The 23,410-nt window shown below is 41.9% G+C and overlaps 1 protein-coding gene across 1 annotated transcript in view; it reads right to left on the bottom strand.

Annotated features, from left to right (window-relative positions):
* The window catches only part of KIZ (kizuna centrosomal protein), a gene marked incomplete at its 5' end in the record, with an annotated part of 32,552 nt that extends 10,827 nt beyond the window's left edge, over positions 1 to 21,725 (bottom strand). Inside the window, 10 exon segments of the mRNA XM_009866823.1 lie at positions 2,801 to 2,881; positions 3,863 to 4,022; positions 5,555 to 5,705; positions 6,862 to 7,026; positions 8,066 to 8,173; positions 11,874 to 12,096; positions 13,766 to 14,129; positions 17,608 to 17,700; positions 20,057 to 20,213; positions 21,663 to 21,725. Of these exon segments, the coding sequence (XP_009865125.1) occupies positions 2,801 to 2,881; positions 3,863 to 4,022; positions 5,555 to 5,705; positions 6,862 to 7,026; positions 8,066 to 8,173; positions 11,874 to 12,096; positions 13,766 to 14,129; positions 17,608 to 17,700; positions 20,057 to 20,213; positions 21,663 to 21,725 (1,565 nt within the window).
* Between the last annotated feature and the right edge of the window lie 1,685 nt (positions 21,726 to 23,410).

Genomic DNA, 23,410 nt, shown 5'->3' with positions numbered 1-23,410 from the left:
TGGGCAGACTTATTAACGCCTTTATTAGCGCACTCCAAGTGGAACCTCGGGAACCTTTTAACTTCAAGCTCAAAGGACGACCTCGCTGGGAAGGATGCGTGGGTGTGGGAAAAGTGTTGGCAGGACGACTGGCTCATTAAAGGTGACCTAAAAAGGAAAGCAGAATTGGACTCGTGCTCTTTCATGTCCCTTATGATATATGAAGAAGGGTTTGTTTCATTTTTGGGATTTTTAAAGAGAGTTTTTCCCTCTTTATTCCTATATTGGAGATTTTCTACCTGGAGAGTAGCTGGAAACGAAGCCTCATAAGTGGAGAAGTAAATGCCATTTTTATTCAAATGCTTTATAGCTTTCATTCTATTTAAATCAAAGACTTAAGGGTAGAAAAAGAATTTGGTTTTGATAAAGATACTAAAAACTTGCCCCTTCAATAAAATCAGCAGTTTCCTACTCATAAGGGAGACTCTTGAACAGTTGTCCAGGAAAACAAGAAATAATGGGTTTTATCCTCTCCTTTTAATCTCATGTTATTTGCCTACCTCAGGAGCAGCAAAAACCTGAACAATTTCTTTTACATGTCTTCCCATGATAAAAAACAAAGAATCCACAAAGAAAATAAGCACAAGTTTACATCTCCTCCTCTATCCTCATACAACCTCGTATAAAATGAGACTGTTGTTAATAGCTAACTACAGAAGCATTCACAAAGGGCCATCACAGAAGACCGCTTGGAAGCACATCCACCCAGCTCTCAACACAAAGTCCATCAAAACCTCAAAGCTCCAAGGCTTCCAGAGTTTCAAACCAACACTTGGAGTTCTTAAAAGAATGCAGCAAGCACTGGAAAAAAACCACACCAAAATTTGCATCCTTAAGCTTAGAAAAAGTTGCATAGCAAAAGGATCACGTATAGAATGGACATGAAATACCGATTCATCTAAAAACACAAAGCCAAGCCCTACAACAAGTCACCTGAGACCAAAACTCAACGCGCAAAGATGCTGCCTCTATTTTAGGTGCAGATCAATTTCAGAGCTCCAGGACCACAGCCTACAGAAAATAATGACGAGCAAAAGGGAAAAAAGCGACAGGCTGGGAGGCCGAGGAGCCAGAAGAGAACAAGAAGCCTGGAGAAGATCACGGGCTGAAGATGAATCGTGCTGAAAGGGGCAACTTTGCTTTCAAGTGAGATATGAAAAGCCTCGCTCCCAGAGACAACGCCACTGCCGGCTGCTGGAAACAGGCTGCAGCAAAACAGTAACTAAAGCAGATGCAGAAAGAACTGGGTGTAAACTGAAGTTACTGGTCTCAGCGTTTAGGTTAGGGAGAGTTTCTCAGCATTTTTACAAATAAGAAGGGCACCGGTGTGTGGCCCCAGTAACAGAGAATTCCCTGACAAGTCTATGTGCAAAATCACAGCTAAACCAGGACTAGGAAGTCAGAAAACCCAAGGTGTGGAGAAGCAAACCAGAGCACTGACAGCTGCAGAGATCCAAACTCAAGAGCCAGCATTATCCTTTATTAAAAAAATAAAATAAACAGGACCAGCGATGGCATCAGCTGGAGGGACTCACGGTTCCCAACACAGTCCTTGGCGGCTCTCTCTGCAGCTCAGGGAACTTCAAAAGCCCAGCCTTCAAATTTGAATCCTCTTGGATCATAAAAATAAAACCAACCCAATCCCAAGATTTGCAAAATTTTAGGGTAGCTTTTGAATGACAAGTGTGTTCTGCTTCATGAAAAAAATTAATTGGTTTTTAATTCCTCTGAAAAAAAATCAATGCAATCCACATTTTAAAACACATTGCTGTGCACTACTGACGGATGCTTTAAGAAGCAGGAAGATGGAAAGAATTTATTCTTTAGTAAAAATATAAACCTGAAGTTTTATTGGGCTAATATATGAATATTATTGCTGCAGTATAATTCAGAAAAACAAGAAGCTGATTTTTATATTCCAGCTGCAAATTAGGCTCAAAAAGCAGCAGAGGAAAACCTCTATAGAGAAATGAATTGCTCTCGGAAAGACAGGCTATTTTGGAGCCGTAAAAGAACAGAAAAGCAACAGCGAGCATTGCATAAGCAGATGCCCTCTCACCTTTCTGTCAGAAGAAGACATCTGCATAAATAAATATTTAGCCAAACATCAAAATTTATATGGAAGCAGCCCATCACTTTACAAAAATTGGGCAAAAGCAAACTGAGACTCATGGCCAAGGGCCCTGCCCTGAATACTAACATGTTATTGATACCCCAGGACTGAAGAGTGGCAACGTCTCGGGATCCTAAGCGAGCCTCATGCATCTGCTGCGGGAAGATCTGAACACATCTAAATAAAACCTTATTGCTAAAAATTTTGCGTTATCAGGCAGCTTTGTAGCAGAGGTACGGCTTCCCGGCTCGCCAGGTTTTTTCCCTGCGCTTATTCTAATGATACACATTCAATTACTCAAGGAAAGAAAAGAATCAAAACGGAAACATCTGTAGTTTGCCATATAATTACTGGATCTTCCCCACGGAGACTGACCTTTGTAACACTGATACCAGGACCTGGAAGGCTAAATTACAGGATATCCACATGGTTTAAATGTATAACGTGATTACAAGGAATTAAATAGGTGCTGTTATTTGCCATCTTGGTTTATGTTAACATCAGTGTGGACTTCATGATCTTACATTTAATCTTTGCGCTTGGTATGTAGTAGCCGAATTTACTCACTGCTAGTGGGCCCAGACCGCTAAAACGCCAGGTTTTGATTACATAATAAAGTTGAATACTGGATCCAGCCATTGCTTTTACCTGTAATAGGAATCTTTTTGACCACGTTTTCTTCCTTGCTTTCATCTCCACACCAGCTTGTGACTTCGGGATGTGAACACACTATAATGAAACATATTTCAAAGTCGCAATGATCAGACTGGTTTGCTTGCTTTCAAACCGTACTCCCTTTAATTTTTCACTTTTGTAATCTCTTGTTTATTGATCTAAGCTATCCATTACCGTTCTTGAAAGTGGCACCTACTGTGAACTTTCCTCGCATGCGAGGCTACCCTGCCTCTCTGTAGCTCCCGGAGAAAAGGACAAGCTAACCAAATGTCTTAAATTATTTAAGACCCAATGGGATTTAGGAAACAAACAACTGGCAGTAACTCTGCCATCTCCTCCTGCAGCCCGACAGCGGCAGTGTATATCATACCCGCTGTCGAAAATTAGTCTAAATCAAAGTCTCCATCTCCTCCGTGGATAAAAGTCGCATGAATTTAGGAGGCCTAAAGCAGTTTGTTTACATTTTCTGTGTAAAGAGCACTGCGACCTAATTGCCTGTCTCTTCCGGACTTTGATGTAAGGGATGCTCCAAGAGCAGACTGAGCAAGTTGCTGTTGTTGGTTATTACATCGGACAAATAGAACTTCCTCATCTAAAGAAATTAACTGGGTTTTCACATACTCATTCGCTTTCTAAGCTCCAAAACAGCACCGCACACCTTTCTCAGGAGTCCTTTTATTTTTGATAATTTACTCTGTGATACGGCTTTATAACAGAAAGCAATAAACACCCCTCACAATTTCTAAACGGCAGACCTTTTTTACATATATGCACAGCTATAGATCTGCTTTCAGTAACAGCCACAAAGCTTGCTTTTCTCCTCCCGCAGAGAAAAAGTAGTCGTGGTAGGCACTCGTAGAGCTAACGAGAATGCCAAGTGATACTGAGATATTTAAGAAAATCCCCTAGAGGTCCTTACAAATATGTACTAATTTGCCAGTTGGTATATCACGGTCCCTTGCAGATTCAGATAGAAAATACATATGTGCAGAGCAGGACAACGAGAGTGCAGCTGGACCTTTTAACACTCATTACCTTGCTCTCCCGCAACGGTGAGCTGGGGAGCATGGTTTGCCTGCTTTATTTCCCCGCCGTCGCTCAGGATCGCTGGCAGATTGCAAGATGATTCATTGCTCTGAAGAGATGACCTATCCCCACACTCTTCTGGAAGGACCTCCCTCAACACCGGTAGAGCCTGCAGCATTAAAAAAGTAAAAATAGCCACAGCCCAATTATCCTTCGCCTCCAGCGTTTTTCATCATATGTTTAGGCTAATCTATACTTCACAGCGTAATCTGTTTCCTGGGTGTTTTTGTTAGATGTTGAATTACCACCTTGGTGCCTGGCTGCACTGCAACAGCAGCCTGGAGGGTTCTTGACAGATCTTTAAGCTCTCAGAGAAAGAAGTCATCAACACGGGCCAAAAAGTCAAACTTTGGAGTTGTAAATATTTAAGAAGATCACTTACGAGTTCACTTCCTGTATGCTTTACATGCATGTTTACAGTAAAGCAACTGGTCCTGTACAGGCATGTTGTATAATTTAGGTTTATCCCGCTCCATGCAGCCTGCTTGGAAATAACATAGAGGATGTACCCTGCACTACATTTAATTGACTGGATCTGCTTCATAGGTAACATAAACATTACATGCATGTGTGGGCCACAGGAGCATGCAACAACACACGGATTATTGCCACGTATATTCACCACAAAGCTTGCGTTATCGAGCTTTGACTTTGCACAAGTTCTTCCACGCATTTATAAATTTATGTACAGTATTTGTTTATCTGTCACCAGTGCAATGATACGTTCCTTGCTCATCTCTTCTACTTGACTGAATGTTTTAAGGACAGAATACAAATTACTTAGCCACATACAGAAAAAGAAGTTACTCTGGCTATAACTGGAAGTGTGTCACTGACTGAAATATTCCATCTTCACTATTTGTCTGAAACGCTATTAAAACTAGGACATACCAAAGCACTTCAAACTGCTTTTTAATTTCTCATTGAAAGTTGGAAGAAAAGTATTTTTAGCAAATATTTCTTGGAGCAGAGCCAGCAGGCTGCCTGGCAGAGCTTCCCGTTCTCACTGCAAGCAGCCGGGATGTCACCCCCTCGGTGCCAGGGTCCCAGCTCTCCTGAGTTTGCAGCAAAGGCAATCAGGGTGCTCAGAGGTCTACAGAATGCCAAATATAATTTATTTATTTTTTAAAGTTAGTTTATAACATTTTTTTAAAAACGAGTGAGCATGTAACTATTTGTAAAATGCATGTTACTATTTGTAAATGTAAAATGTGTAGCCAGTGTAGCAAACTTAACTGTTAAAAAAAAATAAAATACATCATTCATGATAAAAAGCTTCTAAGCTGGCAGAGAAAGATAGATGATAGAAGCTTTGTGATAAATTCACACCACAGCAAATGTGTGAGCTTGTTTAAATAAATAACTGGTTTGAAGGGTGGGAAACAAACACCCTCCTGGAGACTTTCGAGAGACTGGCTTTTTCATGTGATCATACAGTGTGATGAAGGTTGAAGTGCTGTGTTTGCCCCAAGACAACTGAAGAGCTCATATTATCTCCTCCTAGCAATTGGCAAGGCCAATTAATGAACAGATACTTGTCGTTCCCCTTAAAGCCCACACCCTGGATCATGTCTCACCCTAACAGTAAAAACTAGTCTCTGGGTGTCATCAATTTTGATATTATTAGATGCAAACGCTAACCTGGTTGTGCGGCACCTCCTCGCTGGAAGCCAGCAGGCCTTCAAACATCGTCGCCACCTCTTCCAGGAGCTGAACCTGGTGCTTTTTCAAGAACAAGGCGTGGTTGCTCAAGTGAGTCCACGGCATGTCCACGTTCTGCGGCTGCTCTGGCCTAAGAAACAAGCCAAGGGTCATTAGTGGGAGCTCCCCATGCACATGACTTGCACTACTCGTTCATCTGGACACAGCACTAAAAGCCATTGCCCATTTTATCCTTAATTCCTGCTTTTTCTCCTAAAAACATCCAAAGTGAGAGTCGTGGGGAGACCTCACATACTCCATGAGGTATTCTGCTGCGCACCCAACACCCCAGACTCAGCTTTTTTTATGTTTGCCCTCAGAGTTATTGTTAATATTTTTGAGCAAAAGTGCCCTTTCATGCTGAAATATAAATACTGCTATCTTGTTTGCCGAAGATGTTTGTTTTTTCCCAGTTGCTCCAATGAAGTTCCACGAGCAGAGAAGTAAATTTCAATTAAATCCACAAGTGTTTGTCCCTAAGAAGCCATTTGGGAAATACAACAACTTATTAGTGCTCACAGGCGTACCGGCCTCGAAAGGAGAACCAGGTATAGTTAAATAGATCATTCTTCAGCACTCACAAGAGCCCCAATCCCGCTAACACTTGAGCATTGCTGAGCCTCTAACAGAGAGGAAGGTCTAGACAGAAGCTAAGAAAGAAAGATGGAAATTGTTTTTCTTACTGTATTAGCGAGACTTTAAAAAAAAAAGAAAATTAATTCTTGCTTGTCCTTGTGGCATACGCACAGAAAAAGAACAAAAAGTCCCATTTTGAATAACTGCAGCTTATTGTTTTTAAAGGCTACACGCATCTTCTGCTTCACAGAAAAACAATTTGCTTCTCAAAATTACATTCCCTATCCTTACGAGCCTGAGACTCATGTTGAAGATCATAGAAATTACCAGCTAAGAGGTCTCTGAAGTTAATATATTTCCTTCACTGCCTGAGCAGCCTAGGGTGGGAGACACTGTGGACTGGGTGAGACAAGGGGATCCAGCACGAGTGCTGCTGTCTGGCCAAATAAGATTCACTATCAGTGAATGAAAAGGAAAGTAATGAATTTGTTTGATGTTCTCATTTGAGTCGCATGGCTGCTGCCAAGATGCGTAAAGATCAGCGCTCAAACATCTTCATTTTCCTGTACAATCGGAGGTCTGGCCTCTCTGCACTAGAGAGGCAGAGCAGGCTTGGGGAGGGAAGAAAAGCATGCTCATCACACCCACACCAAGTCCTGTGCCTGCAATACCTGGTTTGCTTTTCAGCCACCGCTCTACCTTCAGCATCAAGTGTTTTCTCAGGTGGGAGCCAGCCATTCAGCGTGCTCTGTGATAATGCCCGAAGCTGATGAAGGACGACCGCTTCACATGCTTCAAGGTCATCTTCTCCCAGACCGACGGCCCCATTACAAAAGCTACAAAACAGAGCAGGTATTACATGCAATGTTTATTTAAAGCCCAGAGAGACAGCATCAGTTTGGAGGCAGAATCTTTAACACTTCTCCTGGCTAACGGGACACCCCGGAGGAAGAAACATCCATGATGCTCTCTGGGAAGGACAGAGGACAGTGAAGTCAAATCCAGCACTTCAAAAATGTCAGGTTTGATCTCACACCTTTGTTTTGACGGGGAGAGAGGAACTTGTGCACATCCACTCGGTGAAGCTGCTTCTTTTGTGGGCAGCCCCTGCTATGCCGCGGCCAAAGCGGTTATGCTGCAGGAATCTACCTCCAGTGGTAGGCTGGAAGGGCCAGGTCAGTTTAGGAACCCTTCCTCCTAATCCCATTGAAATCCTCTAACCATCAAGTACTTACAAGAATACTAGTTTATGGAGGTTGACCTATAATTTTAAATAAAACTCCTAGTTCTTGTAATTAAGCGTCTGTGCAGTGGAGGGACAGTCAGGGCTCTCTGACCCTGGTTCTGTTAAGACCTGGCTTTTGGTGATTCTCTTTGCTCTTTTACCTTAAAGAAGAATTATTTTTCTGGTTATTGTCATCTACCTCAGTAAATCATACTATCATGACTAGCTAAGAGGATGCTCTCATTCTTGGAAGTAAGTATTTACTTCACCTATGGGATCTGTGGAGCAAGGCTGCAAAAAGTGCTACATTTAGGAAAGAGTATTTGTTGGAGTAATTTTTGTACGCAACTGAGTGCCATTATTTCAGCCCTCCAACAACATTAAAACTGTGGAAGGCCTCTTAGCAACTGGCAAGGTTTGTTTGCAGGAACCCGCTCGCTCTTTTCACCAGCAATTTGTCACAGCAAGAGCAAAGATCATCACTTTAAATCTCATGGGGCTCCTGCAAAGCCGCTCAGTAACAGCCTCTCGCCACTGCTCACCCGAGTTAAATTAGAAGCATATAAATGATCAACAACAAAATCATTACAAGCTCTACGTAAGCGAGCAAACAAGAAGAGAAGGGGGATGCTGAGGCAAGTCACACTCACTTGATCGGCTCCACTGTCCCCATGTGCTCGCCCTGGTAGAGCACCTGGTGCCAGGGGCTCGTCCTCGCCACCACATCCAGAGAGAGTCCCGTCGGCATCACGCTGTACCTGCGGATGGACAGCAAAAGGGGTTGGGAGTGACCTGGCTTGCAGGTATTTTAAATACATTCCTGTCATACCAGTTGGAAAAATAGACATCATCTGTTTAGCTTTTCAAAGAAAAAACAAAACAAATTGCTCAAGCTCTGAAGAAAAAAAAAAAAGCACAAGCCACCAAAAAAAATCAGCAAGGGCCTGCACTGAAATTACACCACACTAAGTAGTTTAATTCCTTCACCTCCACAATCGAAATAAATCTGGTGACCACCTACAGGTATGGGGACATAACTGAGACCTCAGATGGGTTTTGATGAAGCTGCACCTCTATAATGATGCAAATGAGTACTTAAACAATACAGCAGACTAATCCTTGAACAGAGGTGTAAATGGCTATTCAGGTCCAGGACGGCTGCCTGCTTTGTTGGGGACTTTCCTGGCCAGGTCTCCACCAGCAATGCCCCAGCTGGGCCTGCACCCACAGAGCCTCACGAGGAAAATAAAGATTACTTTTTTTCCATGTGTAGAAGCTGACATATTTATACAGTTAAACTGGGTTTACATTCCCTCAGGAGCAAGGCATGGTGCACAAAATCAGGCATTGTTTCTGCAGTCGCGCTAAGCTGCAGCAAAAGTTGTGCTTTCCATCACGCTGTTGGGCAACAGTGAACAATTAAGTGCCTTTAGCTGAGTTTCCTAGACATTTAATAAGCAAAACAATACCAGGGAGATCACATATGCAGTTAAACAGTGCTTTTTCTTTTTGCCCAGTCTTTACAAACCCTCTATTTTAGCGGTCAGCTCGTTTCCCATTGTTTTCCTCCCGCTGGGTGGTCCTTCCAGGGTGCCACTCGAGAGGGATACAATAATAAAAAGGGAAGGGGAAGGAAGGGACACCAACATAAAGAAAAACAAAATGTATGACAATCTGCAGCAGGCTACGGATCAGAGGTCAGCAAACAAGAGGTCCTTCTCTTTTACAGGTTGCTTCCTGGAAACAGTCTGATTAAGCTGACAGCTTGAATTATGTGTTACATTTTGTAATGCACAATCCATCTGTGCTAAGTCCTCTTCAATGCAGCTGAAGCAGCACAGGCATAAGCTCTGCCTTTTTCCACCCCCTCAGCACAGGCGTTAAAATAGTCATCATCTTTCTCCATCCTAATTCTCCAAGACCCTCTCCCCTCCCTGCCCCTGGGTTTAAGCCCTTAAAGAAAGGGCCGGGTGCCGTAAGAAATGGTAAGAAGATATGGAGCCATTCACCTTTTTTCAGACCAGCATCGAGCAGTAGAGGATGGGAACTATGAGTGTCTTCACCTGGCAGGAGGGGAGATAAGGTGCCTTTAGGGTGCTCTCACACAAGTCCCCTCCTGCTCACCAGCAGGAAAAGACATAGCCCAGGCTCTCACTTGGGTTTGAGTTGGCAGGATGGGTCAGAAAAATGCATGCAGACAGCCCCTGACCAACACACCTACCCAGCAGTGCTCGGAAATGCAGAAGTTACTGGGTAAAAAAATGGTAATTTTTAATAAACTAAGGTAGCAAAATCACAGCAGCCTACCAAGGGCTGCAACCAAGGCACAAACCATATGCTAAACAGCCTTTCATAGCAATATGACCTTTCTTTGGTTGACACCTCAATGATGTTGTCACGATAACCATTCTTCCAGCTGGAAAAAGCTATATGAGACTCAGCTGAACCCGCCCAGAAGTAAAACACGACCTGCAAACACTTACTGCGGGCGGGGGGGAAAACCCCCTCACAAAGATCCATAAAAAGACAACAGCATCTCTGCTATAAGGTAGGAAATGTGTCTTCTCAAAAAAAGTAAACTTGTGACTTCCTGGCATGCAACGATGACTGTTTTGCCTCTCGAATAAGCTGTGGTCTTGGCAAGCAGAAAGCTCCTTTCAATTCCCATCACTTGTACTAGTTTCAAATAATATACCAAAAGTGTATGACAAATGGTCCAAAGATGACAGGCGAGGGAACAGTACTTTGTTCAGATGCCACAACAGTGACACCGCTGCATTAGGGAAAGTCCAAGCTACAGATATTTCAATTTAAGATGACAAATATACATAGTTCTGCATAATTTCAGCATATTTTTTCGGTCAGCACAGGAATTTTGTAAAATAAAACATACATGGACTGAAGGGACATCACAAGACCTGTGATAATATTCATTCTCTCAATCTCTAGCATGATATATTCAGAGCAAAGAAAAAGTTACATTCTCATAGTTTATGTATTTTATACAATTGAAATTTGTGCACTGATAACTTGGAAACTTTTCCCCAAGGCTTTCAGTTCATGAATTATTTTGCAGGACTCAAGTATGGACACTGAATTTCACGTGCATTGGGAAGATGGGCTTGGAAAGCCCACCCCCCGGTTATGAGTGCAACAACAGAAAGGCTGTTTACCCCTCCACAAGATCTTCCACAGCTGTGTCTCTTGCAATTTCACATGGGTTTTAATTTCCAGGTAAAAACAAATTAAAATTTGTATCTTTTCTGCAGAAACAGCTAATTTGTATCTTTTCTGCAGAAAGAGCTAACAGTGGCAATCTCACTTCTGTGGCCTTGAGAAACGGAGGCATTCAGCTCAGCATAATGCTAGAGGAAACCTCCGCATTCTGGCTTCAGTCATGCTCCGGAGATAATGCGAGCGATGAAAACCTTTTGTATAATTTAGCTGGGCTTCAAGAGCATTGCACAGTATTTTCATCAGCTTATGAACAGCAAGGCATCACTAGCCTCGACAAGGAGAGAACAAAAGGTTAAGTTACTGTCGCTCAGCTCTGACTTCTCTAGTAAAGGCAGGCACTCTGCAAAATTCCTCTACAAAGTGTTATGATTAACAGGTGTTATACAAAAGAAAAAACAGATACAAGCTATTTAGATGTTAATTAGATGACGTTTCCATAGCAAGCAACAGTCTGATGCAAACATGAAATTATAAGGTTACAGAAGTGTATGCTGATGGCCACTAGTTTCTGCTCAACTGTCACCTATTAAAATACATACCAATATTGAAATCGGTACCTAAGACAACACAACAACAGATTTGGGAAGAAGAGATACATTAAGCAACTTAAAAAAGCTGCAAACAACCAAATCAGAAAAAAACAAAACCCAGCTGGCCAAAGAGTACTCCTCATTCTACAGTGGTAAAACACAGTGGGCTTTTTTTTTGTATGTGACCTCCTCCCAGTGTACAGCCACCACCTAACCACCCTTTAACAGGAGCATCTTGCACATGAATAGCGCCCGCACTATTTCCGAGGGGAATGGCACCTGCTGGAATGCACCACATGCCTGCAGAAAAGGCTTTCTTCAGTATTTCTTTTGTGAGTGGGAGCAGGAGAACACTGTGAGGAGGGAGAAGGGTGTTCAGGATACAGAGGACAACAAAAGAGAAGTATGCTGCAAATGGAGAGTAGGCAGGAGAAAGGCAGCAGTCACAAAATTGGAGGGTCAGGCTGCAGCAGGGCAGCCGGAGTGAAGGGGGATGGAACAACAAACATACCTTCTCCACATGTGACCCGAATGAAACACCTAAAGTCCTTTAACCACCAGCACAGAGACAGCATGATACCAAGTAAGTAAGAAATTTGCCCACTCATACATCAGCCAAGCTGTGAGAACGGCCTCCAGGGCATACGCTAACGCACGACTACCAGCACAGAGAAAATACGTAAGGACATACCCAGCCAGCGCTGGGGTACCTGACGGCTCCTCCTGCCCGGAGGGAGGGTTTGGTGGTTCTGGTGGGGAACCCTCTGCAGCATAGGCATCCCTGCCCCGCTCCCAGCCAGCTGACAGCACGTTGGGAGTGCTCAGCATCACCTCCTCGGTGCTCCCCAGGACTTGGAGCTCATCGCTGCCTTCGCAGCTCACCCTCTTATGAGTCCTCAGGTAAGGCTTTGGTCCTGTAAAAAAAAGGATTAATAATAAAAAAATTATTTCCGAGGCATTAGCAGGACCAAGGATTACATAATAGCGTACAGAATTAAACTAATATTACCTATGATTTTGTTCACCTCTATCACTTAACCCATGTTGAATGAGCATCCCTCTGCACTCCCCTCACTTTGGGTTTCCCTGCTCACGGCCTCGTGTCCTTCTGCTCTCCTCTCACAAGGGGGAGTCCGGGGAGGCTCCAGCCTTTCGGGTTTGCAGCTCCCGGCAGACAGGAGGCAAACCCGGCACTCCTTAAAACCCATCACCCCTACAAAGATCAGGCTACTTCACCAAATCATCTCCAGAGGAATGATGACACAGAAAAGTTGAAAAAAGCTTTTCTGAAGGGGGAAAAAGTGCACCTGAAGAAGCTGACATTGTTCACATTTTTAAAACTTGCGAAAGAAACACATCTAGAGATTTTGGAACACTGCTGCCTTGTCTAAAAGAGGAGAGTACAGGGCTGAATCACATTTCTAAGACAACACATACACGCTACTTTATCTTTTTACAGAATGCCAAAAGTTAAGGGACCAGCTAGCGCTGTAACAAATCAGTATCGCTACAGAAATTCCCCGTTTTCCATGAAATCCACCATGGGTTTAAAGGAATCAGCATCTGCACCTCACTAACACTACAGCACCCAGCATTTCTGCTTGTCTTGGTCATGCAGTTCACTGGAACCGCATCACTTGGAGTTTATGCCAATCAGTAGCTGGTGCCAGGACAGACTCTCTTTGCCTCATTTCCAAATCTCTGAATTAAGTGTCATCCCCTCACTTGCTGGGAAATGAGGATGGAAAGGAACAAAGTTTTTTCTCCAGCTGTGGAGGGAGGAGGGGGTAAGAGGGGTCATTTTGTTGCTTCATTATCCTGGGGAAAACAAGATTTGCCCTGGAACGCATCAACTCATTCACTTCACAACACATATTTGGCAGCAGACAGACACAAAGAGCCCCCAGGTGGTCTGAGGTGATCACCAGGCTGTTTGACAAAACACTCATTTTGATTTTGAACCCAACCGTACAGTTTCTCTAAAGGCAGAGATACTGCATTCCAGAAATGAAACGAGTATTTCTTTCCCAGGCACGATGCTGGCCACCTCAGGCTTCCCTACAGGGAGGAAGCTGTGCTTTGCAGAGCCTAGAGCCAGGTTCAACTTGTCTCCTTCCAACACGAGTAAGGACAGGCTTTCATTAAAACAAAGAAGTGGCAAATGCATCAGATGAAAGAAAAAGAGGCAAATAAATTCCTCAGAGAAAGAAAAAGGAATGCGAAAGGAAAAACCCTCAAGGAAGATGTCAGAAAACCCATGAGAAATACAGAAGGGCATCTGATGGGGACACCAGCTTTCCTCTATTAAAAAAAACCCTCAATGGTTACAGGAGAACAGGAGCACCTGTGTCATTAGGTTGCCCTATTTCCACTCTAAATAGCATCATTATAGCAGCTATTATGGGGCTTAGAAAACTAGTTTAAGTTGAAAATCACTACATTAACTGGCAAGGCAAGGGAGAGTATCTCTGCAAGATCTTAGAAAAAGGAATAGAAGAAACTAGCAGCTGGAGGCATCGCTCTGACTGGGATGAGCATGACCCAGCATGGAGCCGAAGCAGACAGGCACGCATCCCACCACACCTGAGATGCTTCCCTGCAGCTGTTCCTCGTCCTCAGTGGCTGGTTTAGGGTCAGGCGCTGAGGAGATGAGCTGCTTGGAGCCTTCTTCATTGTTGGCCTGATCCCTTCGTCTCGCTGCTCCATCGCTCTCTGAACTAGCGCTTCTGCTCTCTGCACCAAGCCCCTCAAGTGGTGGAGAGGACGGAGGCAAGTCAGGTGCCAAGCAGCTCTCTATGGGCTCGGGGGGTTTCTGCCACGTGCCCAAATCCCCAGAAGCTGAGACAGCTGGTGTGCGGTGCCCCATAAAGACTGTTGCTGGGTGATACAGTCCTCTTGGCACGGCTGTCATCAGGCCGATTCCTGCCTGTCTTCCAACCTGTGGCACCTGCAAAACACAAGTGGGAGAAGATTTAAGGAAGCAAAACAGTGAGTATGTTGCAAACAGAGCTTCTAGAGGATGGTATGTGGGTTTCTGGAGAGAAAAGTGTCACAAAATTCAAGCATTTTCTATAGTATTATGACAAGAGAAATACTTGGCATGTATTTCTTGCAACCTTCTCATGATCTTCTCTAGGAGGTACCAGCAGAAGGAAGAGTCCCCAGAGAGTGTGAAACCCACACCTGCCATTGCTTACTTGTCTATATATCCAGCTTTGCTCACAGCATGGAAACAAAGCAAATAATGAGGCAGACCCCACTGTATTCATTTTTAACCTTCTGCTCTTTCCTGCCTGTTAAATTGCACCAAAGAAGAAGAACAACTACTCAGTTAACATCACAGAGATGAAATCGCTTTTACCACAAGTCAACTTGAGGCACCAAGCAGAAACATTTTAAATGGCACTTTCCTCCAAGAACTGTTGAACTTGCATAAAAATAGTTCCAAGAGTATAACCACTCTGTTTCTAAATCCCAGTGTTTTAATGCTTGCCTTTTTTAATTTGTAAACCTACTCAATCAGAACAATTTAGGAGGAGTGGCTACCACCATTACTACTACAAAAAGGTCACCACCAGTTTATACAAAGCCAAAATTAGCTATCATAATACCACTGTTCAGACTAAGCAGGGCTTATTTTTCAGCCTAAATCACAGCAGGACAATTTACAGTCACCTCCACACCTCTCTCCCCTCTTTCATTGCCTGACCTCTTCCTCTCACACAAAGTCAGCTGCCAAGCCCAGCTTAAAGGGAACAAAGGCAACTTGTCTAGTCTGTGACCAAGTTTCATTAAAAAAGCTCAAATTCCACGTAACAAGAAGCAGAACAAAAAGCCATGAAGTTATCTTAAGAAGGAGTAAAGGTTTGCTACTCAGATTAAGTTCAGAGCTTATTCCATCACCACTCCTCTTGGGTTCCTCCTAATTACTTTTTGGGTCTTGTATTTGCTGCTTTAAAATGCATCTAGCGAGTACGTTGACAGATTTAGCAGCTCCTGGATGTAGTATTCCAAAACAAATGCAATTCAAACAACTACAAGTGCTTGGCACAGTCACAGCAGATGCAGATCTCAAACAAGTTCCTCTTTGACTGCAGAAAAAAAAAATAATAATCACCGATGAAGACATCGCCTTTGCATTCTCAAATCAAAAGTTCAACAGATAACGTGGTCTACGTGTTGTTTGTACTGTCAAAACAGGAAAAACGTGTAGATGACTTACCTGAAACTGTCAACAAAATTACTGAACTTCATGTCACTCCAGCCAGGAGTTAAATGAAGTCTCTGCACAAAGCACACTTACAATCCTCTTTTTGGTTGCAGAGTGCAGGCTCCTCGCTTCTTCCTCCAGTAATAATTTTTTTTTTTAGTTATCATTAAAGTGTCTTGAAGAGAATAAAGCAAAAAAATCCCTTCCGTTAGGACTTACAAAAGGGCCCAGTCTCCCCCAGCAGTAGACGACCATGTGAAAGCTAGGATACCGACCTCCTCTAGAAGACTGATTCTGTGATTATCCTTCTTGGTCTCCAGGACACATCACTCATGAGGTTATCACACGATCACCAGCACCCTGACTAGCCTGAAGGAAACCATTACAATACTAGTGGCTGGTAAATAAAACCAGCTCCAAGCTGCAATGCTGTGTATCCTGGGTATAGCACCTGCTAACTGCATGCATTCCCTATGACTGACTTGGTGCCACATCGCCGGGAACAAACTCATCTGTTTTGGAGATTTTAAGGGAGGTGAAGGTGGTGGAAAATGGGCACAATCAGTCCCCCCCCAAAAAAGTTACAGAGTAAGATCTGAGAAACAGCACATAAACGAGGCATAAGGATGCACAATTTAGCTGAAGTTATCCTTGCATTTGAGGGAGATGAGAAGGAGAAAGAAGGGGGATGACAGAGTCCACAATGAAGCTACTAACTGCAAAGCAACATATTTGGGTAAGCACCAAGTTCTCGTACTGTCCAAAACCTGCTAAGTTTTGACCAAAAGCTAAGTCACACCGTGAACCTCTGATGCTCTAGTATTTATGTAAACTTTTCCATAGATTAAAAATCATGTCTTCTACACCTACTGTTTTTAATTGAAGAATCTAGCATTCCAAAATAACCTCACCTTTTCATGTACATCTGAATTAAAAATGTAATTCGCAAACTGCTGGAGGCCTGCTTATATAGGTCAAGGTTGCATGGGTTCGTTGCTTTGTACATTACAGTTTAAAGAATGCTCTAAATTCAAGGTTTTTAACTTTTTAATCTATGGGGAAAACTTCCTGTAAACTCAGATTAACAACTGCTAATGCACTGAAGAAAGAAAACTGAAAACCTTCCCCCTACTATAAAAACAAAATAGTGTGGCCTCTGTTTCTTTTCTGATAAGAGTCTTAAATACCAAACATTTAACTGCATAATAACATTTACTGGCAGCCAGGCAGCCTGCTTAGCAGATATATAAAGCAGGTAAAAGGAGAAAAAGTTAATTTCTTGGCTGAATGATTCCATCGGTAGCTATAGGGCAAACTAGAAAGTCTTTTAGTAAAGTAGCAGTTGATTCTTCTATCAATCTGCAGCACACATACTCTTCCAAGGAATGCATTAAATATGAAAATCATATCCTGTTATCATCTGTTTCCAGCTTTCAGCCCAGTAAGCTTTTCTTAATGAATGCTGTAGCCTAAGGGACAAGCATGCTGTTGGCTTTTCTGAATAATGGAGTGATGCTACCATTTTTGCTTATTACAATATCGCCTAGCTGAGGGGGTTTCACACATAGTCACAAGTGACTACTCTTGCCAGCATGCTCCAAGTTATTACAAGATGTTTTTAGACATTTCATCTAAAAGAGCTTTACTGCTTTTAGCGAAGAAAACAGCTATGGTCTTGAACTGTATCATTTATATGGAGATAGGAGGAGGGATTAGAAGCCTGCATTACTGCAGATATATAGCAGAATATATTTAAGTATTCCTTGTCAGTCTTTTTGTCTGTTACTTAGATATGCAATCTCCTTTGCTTCTTTTGAAAAAAGGTCAAAACGCATAAAATTATAAACACGCCGCATGAATCGACTGCTGTATTTTTTAAAATATCATTCATTAAGAACATTCCCTCCTCAGTCAAGACCGTTTTCACACTACTCAGCACAGGAATCACAAAAACTGCCATGAAGGCGAACACTAACACTTAGAGCTCTCCCTTCTTTTTAATTCTAGTTCTTTGGCTGAAACAATTGCATGTTCTACCCAGGTTATTCTACTTCACTCAGGCACTAAACAACATTTCACACTACAAATGCCACAATAAAAATCCCCACGCAAAGACTGCTTAGCGATGCCTGCCTCTTCGTACAGCAGCTCAGAGGAAAGCACATCAGTGTAAAAAAAACCAAACAAACACATTTCCCCCCCTTCTTCATGTTACCTGCTTGCTGTATTCTTCTTCCTTGTCACCTTCTGCTGACAAGTTACCCTCTTGAAGCGATAATGCGCTTTTAATTTCTTTTCTGTACCACGCCTAAATGTGAACAAATCCATTATTTAAAATTGAAGGCCAAAAAAAACCCCAAATCAACAAACAGTGCACTTTCAAATGTAACGTCCTAGCAGCGCTTTCTACTTGGACTACACTTACAAAGCCAGTGATCTCATTTTCTCCTAATTTCTCCACTCCCTTAAACAAACAACGTGGCCTGTACACAATCTTCTGCAGGTTTTTAATACACATTTGCTCACTCATGTAATTTAGCGTCCTACAAAAGAGCAATAACTTGTTGACTCCAATTTATTTCACCCCCCTGACTAGTATTTGTAATGCCAAATTATTCCTGCCGTATCCAAACGACTCCGCTGCGTCGGGATGAAATGAGCTTCAGTTTTTTGTTTCACATACATCATATCTTACAACTCACTGAGCTATAACAAGGAAAAATATATGGCAGATGTATAAAGAGCAACTCTGCATGAAAGGGAACTTTCTGTAGTGTTACTAACAAACAACTGCGTAAACCGACTTCACCTCCTCTACATTGTTTAATTGACCAAATGTAATGCATTCAGAGGAGGACTACTGCTTAAAAGCCAAGCAAATGCAGCACCTATAATTAATCCCATTTGTTAGTAATTGTAAACCCCAATAAGAAGTTGTATCGGCCCTGAATGAAAGCACTTCAATACCTACTCTGCATCAGGTAACATGCCTGAAAACAAATCTTTACCATAATTAACTTAACCAGCTCTGCATTTCACTCCAATTGTGCACTCAGCAAGTCTGCTATTTCCCAGGTAACAGAAGCTGCTCATAGAAGTGTAAATGTGAAATCTTAAGAAACAAAAAACTAACCCCGTGAGAACTAAAGATGCCCACAATAAACTCAACATTCAACTCCCAAATTGTCCAGAAAGCATGACTGAATTTACTTACACTCCCAGAAGTGAGTGAGTAAACTCTCACACACAAACACAAGCAAAAAAAGACCAAAAAAACCAGGCAAATCTTTGAGAAATAAAGCTTTGGCAGCTATAGTCACATAATAAACAGTGCATATAGTTATGATGAAGCACTCCTAAGGGGCATTCTCACACTATGAAAAAATAAGAGAAAATAGCAATAATTTCTTTTTGTGTACTTCCATGATAGATTAAATGATTACACACTCCATAATTCTTATGGGGGCTTTTCATAACTGCAGCACAGAGGATGTGTAATCTGTGCTTTGTTCAACAGCTCAGAAAAATAAGTCTAACCTGGCAAAAATAAAATGGATGGCACAGAAACATCATAATGGATGCAACGAGTGGAAGCCCTGCATGCAGATCAACACAGGGCACAGCTGCGACTCACACCAGCATAACCTACAGCTAGTCAAACTGGTGTGTGTGAAGGTTGCTTAGAAAAAAAAAAAAATCCATAAAAACAACAGGGGAAACCTAACATCACAGCAAGCCCTGGTCCTGCTCTGCATAACAATTAAAAATAAAATAAAAGAAGGGGGAAAAAAAAAAAAAATCACACAGACACCCCAAAGGACAGTGTCTAAAGTAGACGTTAGTAAGATGAAGCGAGAAGATGCTGATGCCACTGATGTGATAGAAAGCCAGAGAATTCAGAAAGGACTAGACGCTGCATTAACATTAACAACCATAGTTAAAAGGAATGAAGTTCTTTTAGAAAAGATGATAGCTCACGCTTCAGGTCATACATTTATCTACTGAAAGAAAGGAACTGCGTACAAAGGGTGTCTTGCCCTTCGCTGTCATGGAACTAGTGAAAGCCAAATCAGAGAGTAGAAAAAAAAGAGAATAAAGTACACTGCTGTTTCCACATCCCTGCTTCAAGCTAAGCCCCAATAATGCTTCCTAGTGAAGTTTCCAGAGCATATTAAAAGTTTTAAAAATAATATAAAGTACAGTTTGCTTGTTTGTGTCCTACCTTCTACATCATCTATATTTGGGCATTTTTAAGTAATAAAAGCCTTACCAAAATATAGTTTCATAACAAAGTCTTTACAAAACTACTATAACTGAAGTCATCTTTTTGACCTAACCTAGATAACACTGATTTATTATCTTATCACTAACACATGATCCATTTCCACATTTCTCTGATCTCAGTTCTCCCTCACTTCCAAGAGACTCAGAGGACTGCAGAGCTCTGTGAAGCACTGCTGACTACCTCTGTAGCTACAGTGGGGTATTATCAGGGTTTGGGTTCATTTCAAATTCCCAAACACCACTCCTTTAAGCACTCCAAAACATACGATGAGATTTCACCAACGTCTGAAGTCTTGAGGCGTATAATACTCAGCCCAAACCAACTTAGCAACCCTGTAATAACAGTAAACACTAGTGCATTAAGTCTTATAGAAAGTTACTTCCATCTTCTGAATCATCGCTGAAGTTGAAGCTTTCATATGAGCTTCAAATTGGTCAAACTCTTTCCAGAAGGCCTGGTTTCACAGAAGAGCTCTTTTTTGTTGTTCATCTATTTCTTTCAAGCATTTTTTCAGCCTCGTGTATCTTAGTTTCTTTCTACAGGGGAAAAAGAAACTGTACTAAGAGTACGAAAATGAAACAAATGCATCACAATCACTGTTCTTCAGACACATGCACACTAACACTTCTGTGGGAGCTGTCCCCCCAAAAGGAGCATACATTATTCTGCACAACTGTCCAAAGCTATGCTATACAATTGACAGGATGCCTGCTACATAACTTTGCATTTTAAGAGAGGGGTTAGAGTTCAGAAGGATAAGTACATTAATAATGCTTGTAAAATAATTTTAAAAGGATTACTTTTTAGGTACTTATATCGCATGATGTCAAGAAGAAAATTGTATTTAGAAGAACATGCTCTGAAAGTCATACAAATTCTAATATCAAGGCTGTGGTTCCACAATTTCTTTAAGCCAACCTAAATCTACGCAGTCACCAAAAGAGGATCTCATACCAAACCCCTCTTTTTTTTGTGCCAATGTTACCTGCTCTGCAGGCACATGGCAAATCAGGCTAAGAGTAACCCAGCTGAAAATCCATCTAAACCAAGTTCTCACTCATCTAAGAAAACAGATTTACTTTCCGCCAGACCTATTTTCTTATCTGATTAGAGGGCAGCCACAAGGGAGTTAGTGCCAAGAAAGGGAAAATGTGAACCAGGGGCAGTCAGGAGAATCTTTGGGTCTCAAATCTGCCTACAGGTCCGCTTAAATCAGTGGTGAAATTGCAACCTAAATCCCCCCAAGATGCCAATATTTTCACGGAAACTTCAGTTCATAGCCTGTTAGATTAAAATACATTAAATTATAACAGAAAACAAAGTACACATATTTCCCCATCTGTCCAGGCACTTTTTTCCTTTAATTTCATCTTTGTTTTCTAACTTAAAGGCCCTCTTTTCTAAAAGGAGTTCCAAAGAGAATGGCCACTACTGCACCCAGCCCTCAGTCCCTCAAGCCAAGACAGAAAAGTCACCTCCCTGAGCTGTACAAAACACATTTGAGGAAAGAAACACCGGATGATAATCTTTTCAGCCCTCATTTGTTGTTGGTTTGGTTTGTTTGTTTTTACAGACTGACCACACAACTTACATAAATAGGTACTGCAGAAATAATCCAATGAGCAGGACCAGAACCTAGGATATCCTCTAGGACTTCCTAAAACTTTCAGTTTCTAAGACCCTAGGACTTTCTAGCACAAACTATGCTATAGAGATTTTTTTAAAAGCTGTACAAAGGTGATCTGCATATCAGTTATCACTAAGATAATAACATTTCGGTATTAATAGAATAAGGTAGTTATGTTAATGCTGAAGTTACTTCATCAATAACTTAGAGACATGAATCTTACATTATACTTAACATATGAATACAAATGGATTATTACAAAAGAAACTTCAAGGTAACATTCTAGAAGCATTCCATAATACTCAAGTCTTTGTAGCTAAAATACAATAACCTGTAAGAAGCTTTTAAATAGGCTTACAGGTATGCATCAGACGTTATGTATGCCATCAGTCTTCTTTCTAACTCCAGCCTTTGGGCTTCACTGAAAGAAAACAAACAACATATAGTGAGATAAAACTATTTCACCATTTCGATTCACAAAGCGCAAGAAATAAAGCATTTTACAGAGCACAACCTTTTCAGAGCAGAGAGCACACCTGTTCATTAAAGCCACGCACCACGAGAGATATGCTAGAGCTACCTGTCCAAACTTACTAAAAGGTAACGGATGTGAGTAACCTTCAAAAATATTTATGGTTGTGAAAATGCTATGGGGCCCTCTGTAGCTGCCAAAAGCAATGCAAGGCCCACAGGGATGGTCAGATTGCTAAAGAACAGACTCCATACCTCACCTCCCATCTATTCCAAAGAGAATCTGTTTTCAGGACAGGAAAAGAATAAAGCTCGTGTCACTTAATAATTACAAATTGCATCTGAAGATGAGCAATCATGAGCAAAGAAATTAATCAATTGATAAGACAGAAGCTTCCACAAGATACCCATTAAAAACCCTGCAGCAATCAAAGCAAGTACCCCAAGCTGATTATTAAAAAATAATCTCAAATTCTTATTAGCCAGGAAGGCCGTACATGTGCGAGTGATGCGGGCAGATACCCAAGGCTGCAGGCACCCAGGTGGTGAGGCACACTTATCTATGGACCCCTGCACACCCCTATGAGCCTGGCAATGTCGCAGCCAAACACATTTGCCTCTTCCCAGTTGCCCTGCACAGAGGAAAGCCATGGGAAAAAAAAACAACCCAACAACAACAAAAACCCACAAAACAAACCTTTCTGCTTCTAAGCCTGAGATCAAGGCATCCATTTTACTCATCTGATCCTGCCACTGTCTGAAATAAGATTAGGTTTTCATGTCATGTATGCAATTTAAAAGCCACGCTTCATCTGGGATCTCATCCTTTCAATTTCCTTTTACATGATGGACAGCTAAGCAAAAGGAGATTTCAAGATCTTGTTTTTACACTTCTAGAAGTAATTTTCGTGACTCAGTGAAGAACACTGATATCCTGATGGATGTAAAAGCCGATGGACGTGAATAGCTATTGGCTCCAATCCTATTTCTCATTCTCCAACACCACAGGTAGCATGTCACGTTCCGCAGCTCTTGAAAGATCGTTTCCTTTCTACCGGCATGGATTTTCAGTATCCCATTCGCTGGTCTGTGCTACAGCTATTAATACAGCCCACAAATACATACGTAAGGTCTTAAGGCAAGACAAAACAGTAGGAAAACACCAGGTAAGAGCCTCTCAGCATTTGAGTAGCATCACTCCGAATGCCAAAAACGGTTATGGCAGAGCTTGTGGGGTTTCACAGCACAGCTCTATCTGAGCACTGAATCAGAGGAAATCAAGACTTGACTCATAGATTTGCTTGCCCAGGTTCTGGCAAGGTTGCAGCATCATTTCTGTGTGACAGTAGCAAAGCTTGAAGCAGCACAGGGATCATTCTGGCCACTCTACTGTACCAGCATCTCCTTTTTTGACATGAAAAAAACTCTTAGCCTGAAAATTGTATTTGTCCATGCAGTTTTGTGTTAGGTCAAAACGGTGCAAGCAGTCAGTTATTAACTTTCTTCTTAAATCGGCAAAATCAGCACCCTTCAGAAATGTTTAAGGATCCAGGTGGCTAGTTTTCAAACAACTCTGAATCTTCAGTCTACAGAGGAATAGCACTAGTTTGGGTCTCGAGAGCAGATTTAAATTCC

This window comes from Apaloderma vittatum, unplaced genomic scaffold (genome assembly GCF_000703405.1).
Source record: "Apaloderma vittatum isolate BGI_N311 unplaced genomic scaffold, ASM70340v1 scaffold27673, whole genome shotgun sequence".
Classification (NCBI taxonomy): domain Eukaryota; kingdom Metazoa; phylum Chordata; class Aves; order Trogoniformes; family Trogonidae; genus Apaloderma; species Apaloderma vittatum.
The sequence above is the reverse complement of the archived record's forward strand: the minus strand, read 5'-3'. Positions and strand labels throughout refer to the sequence as shown.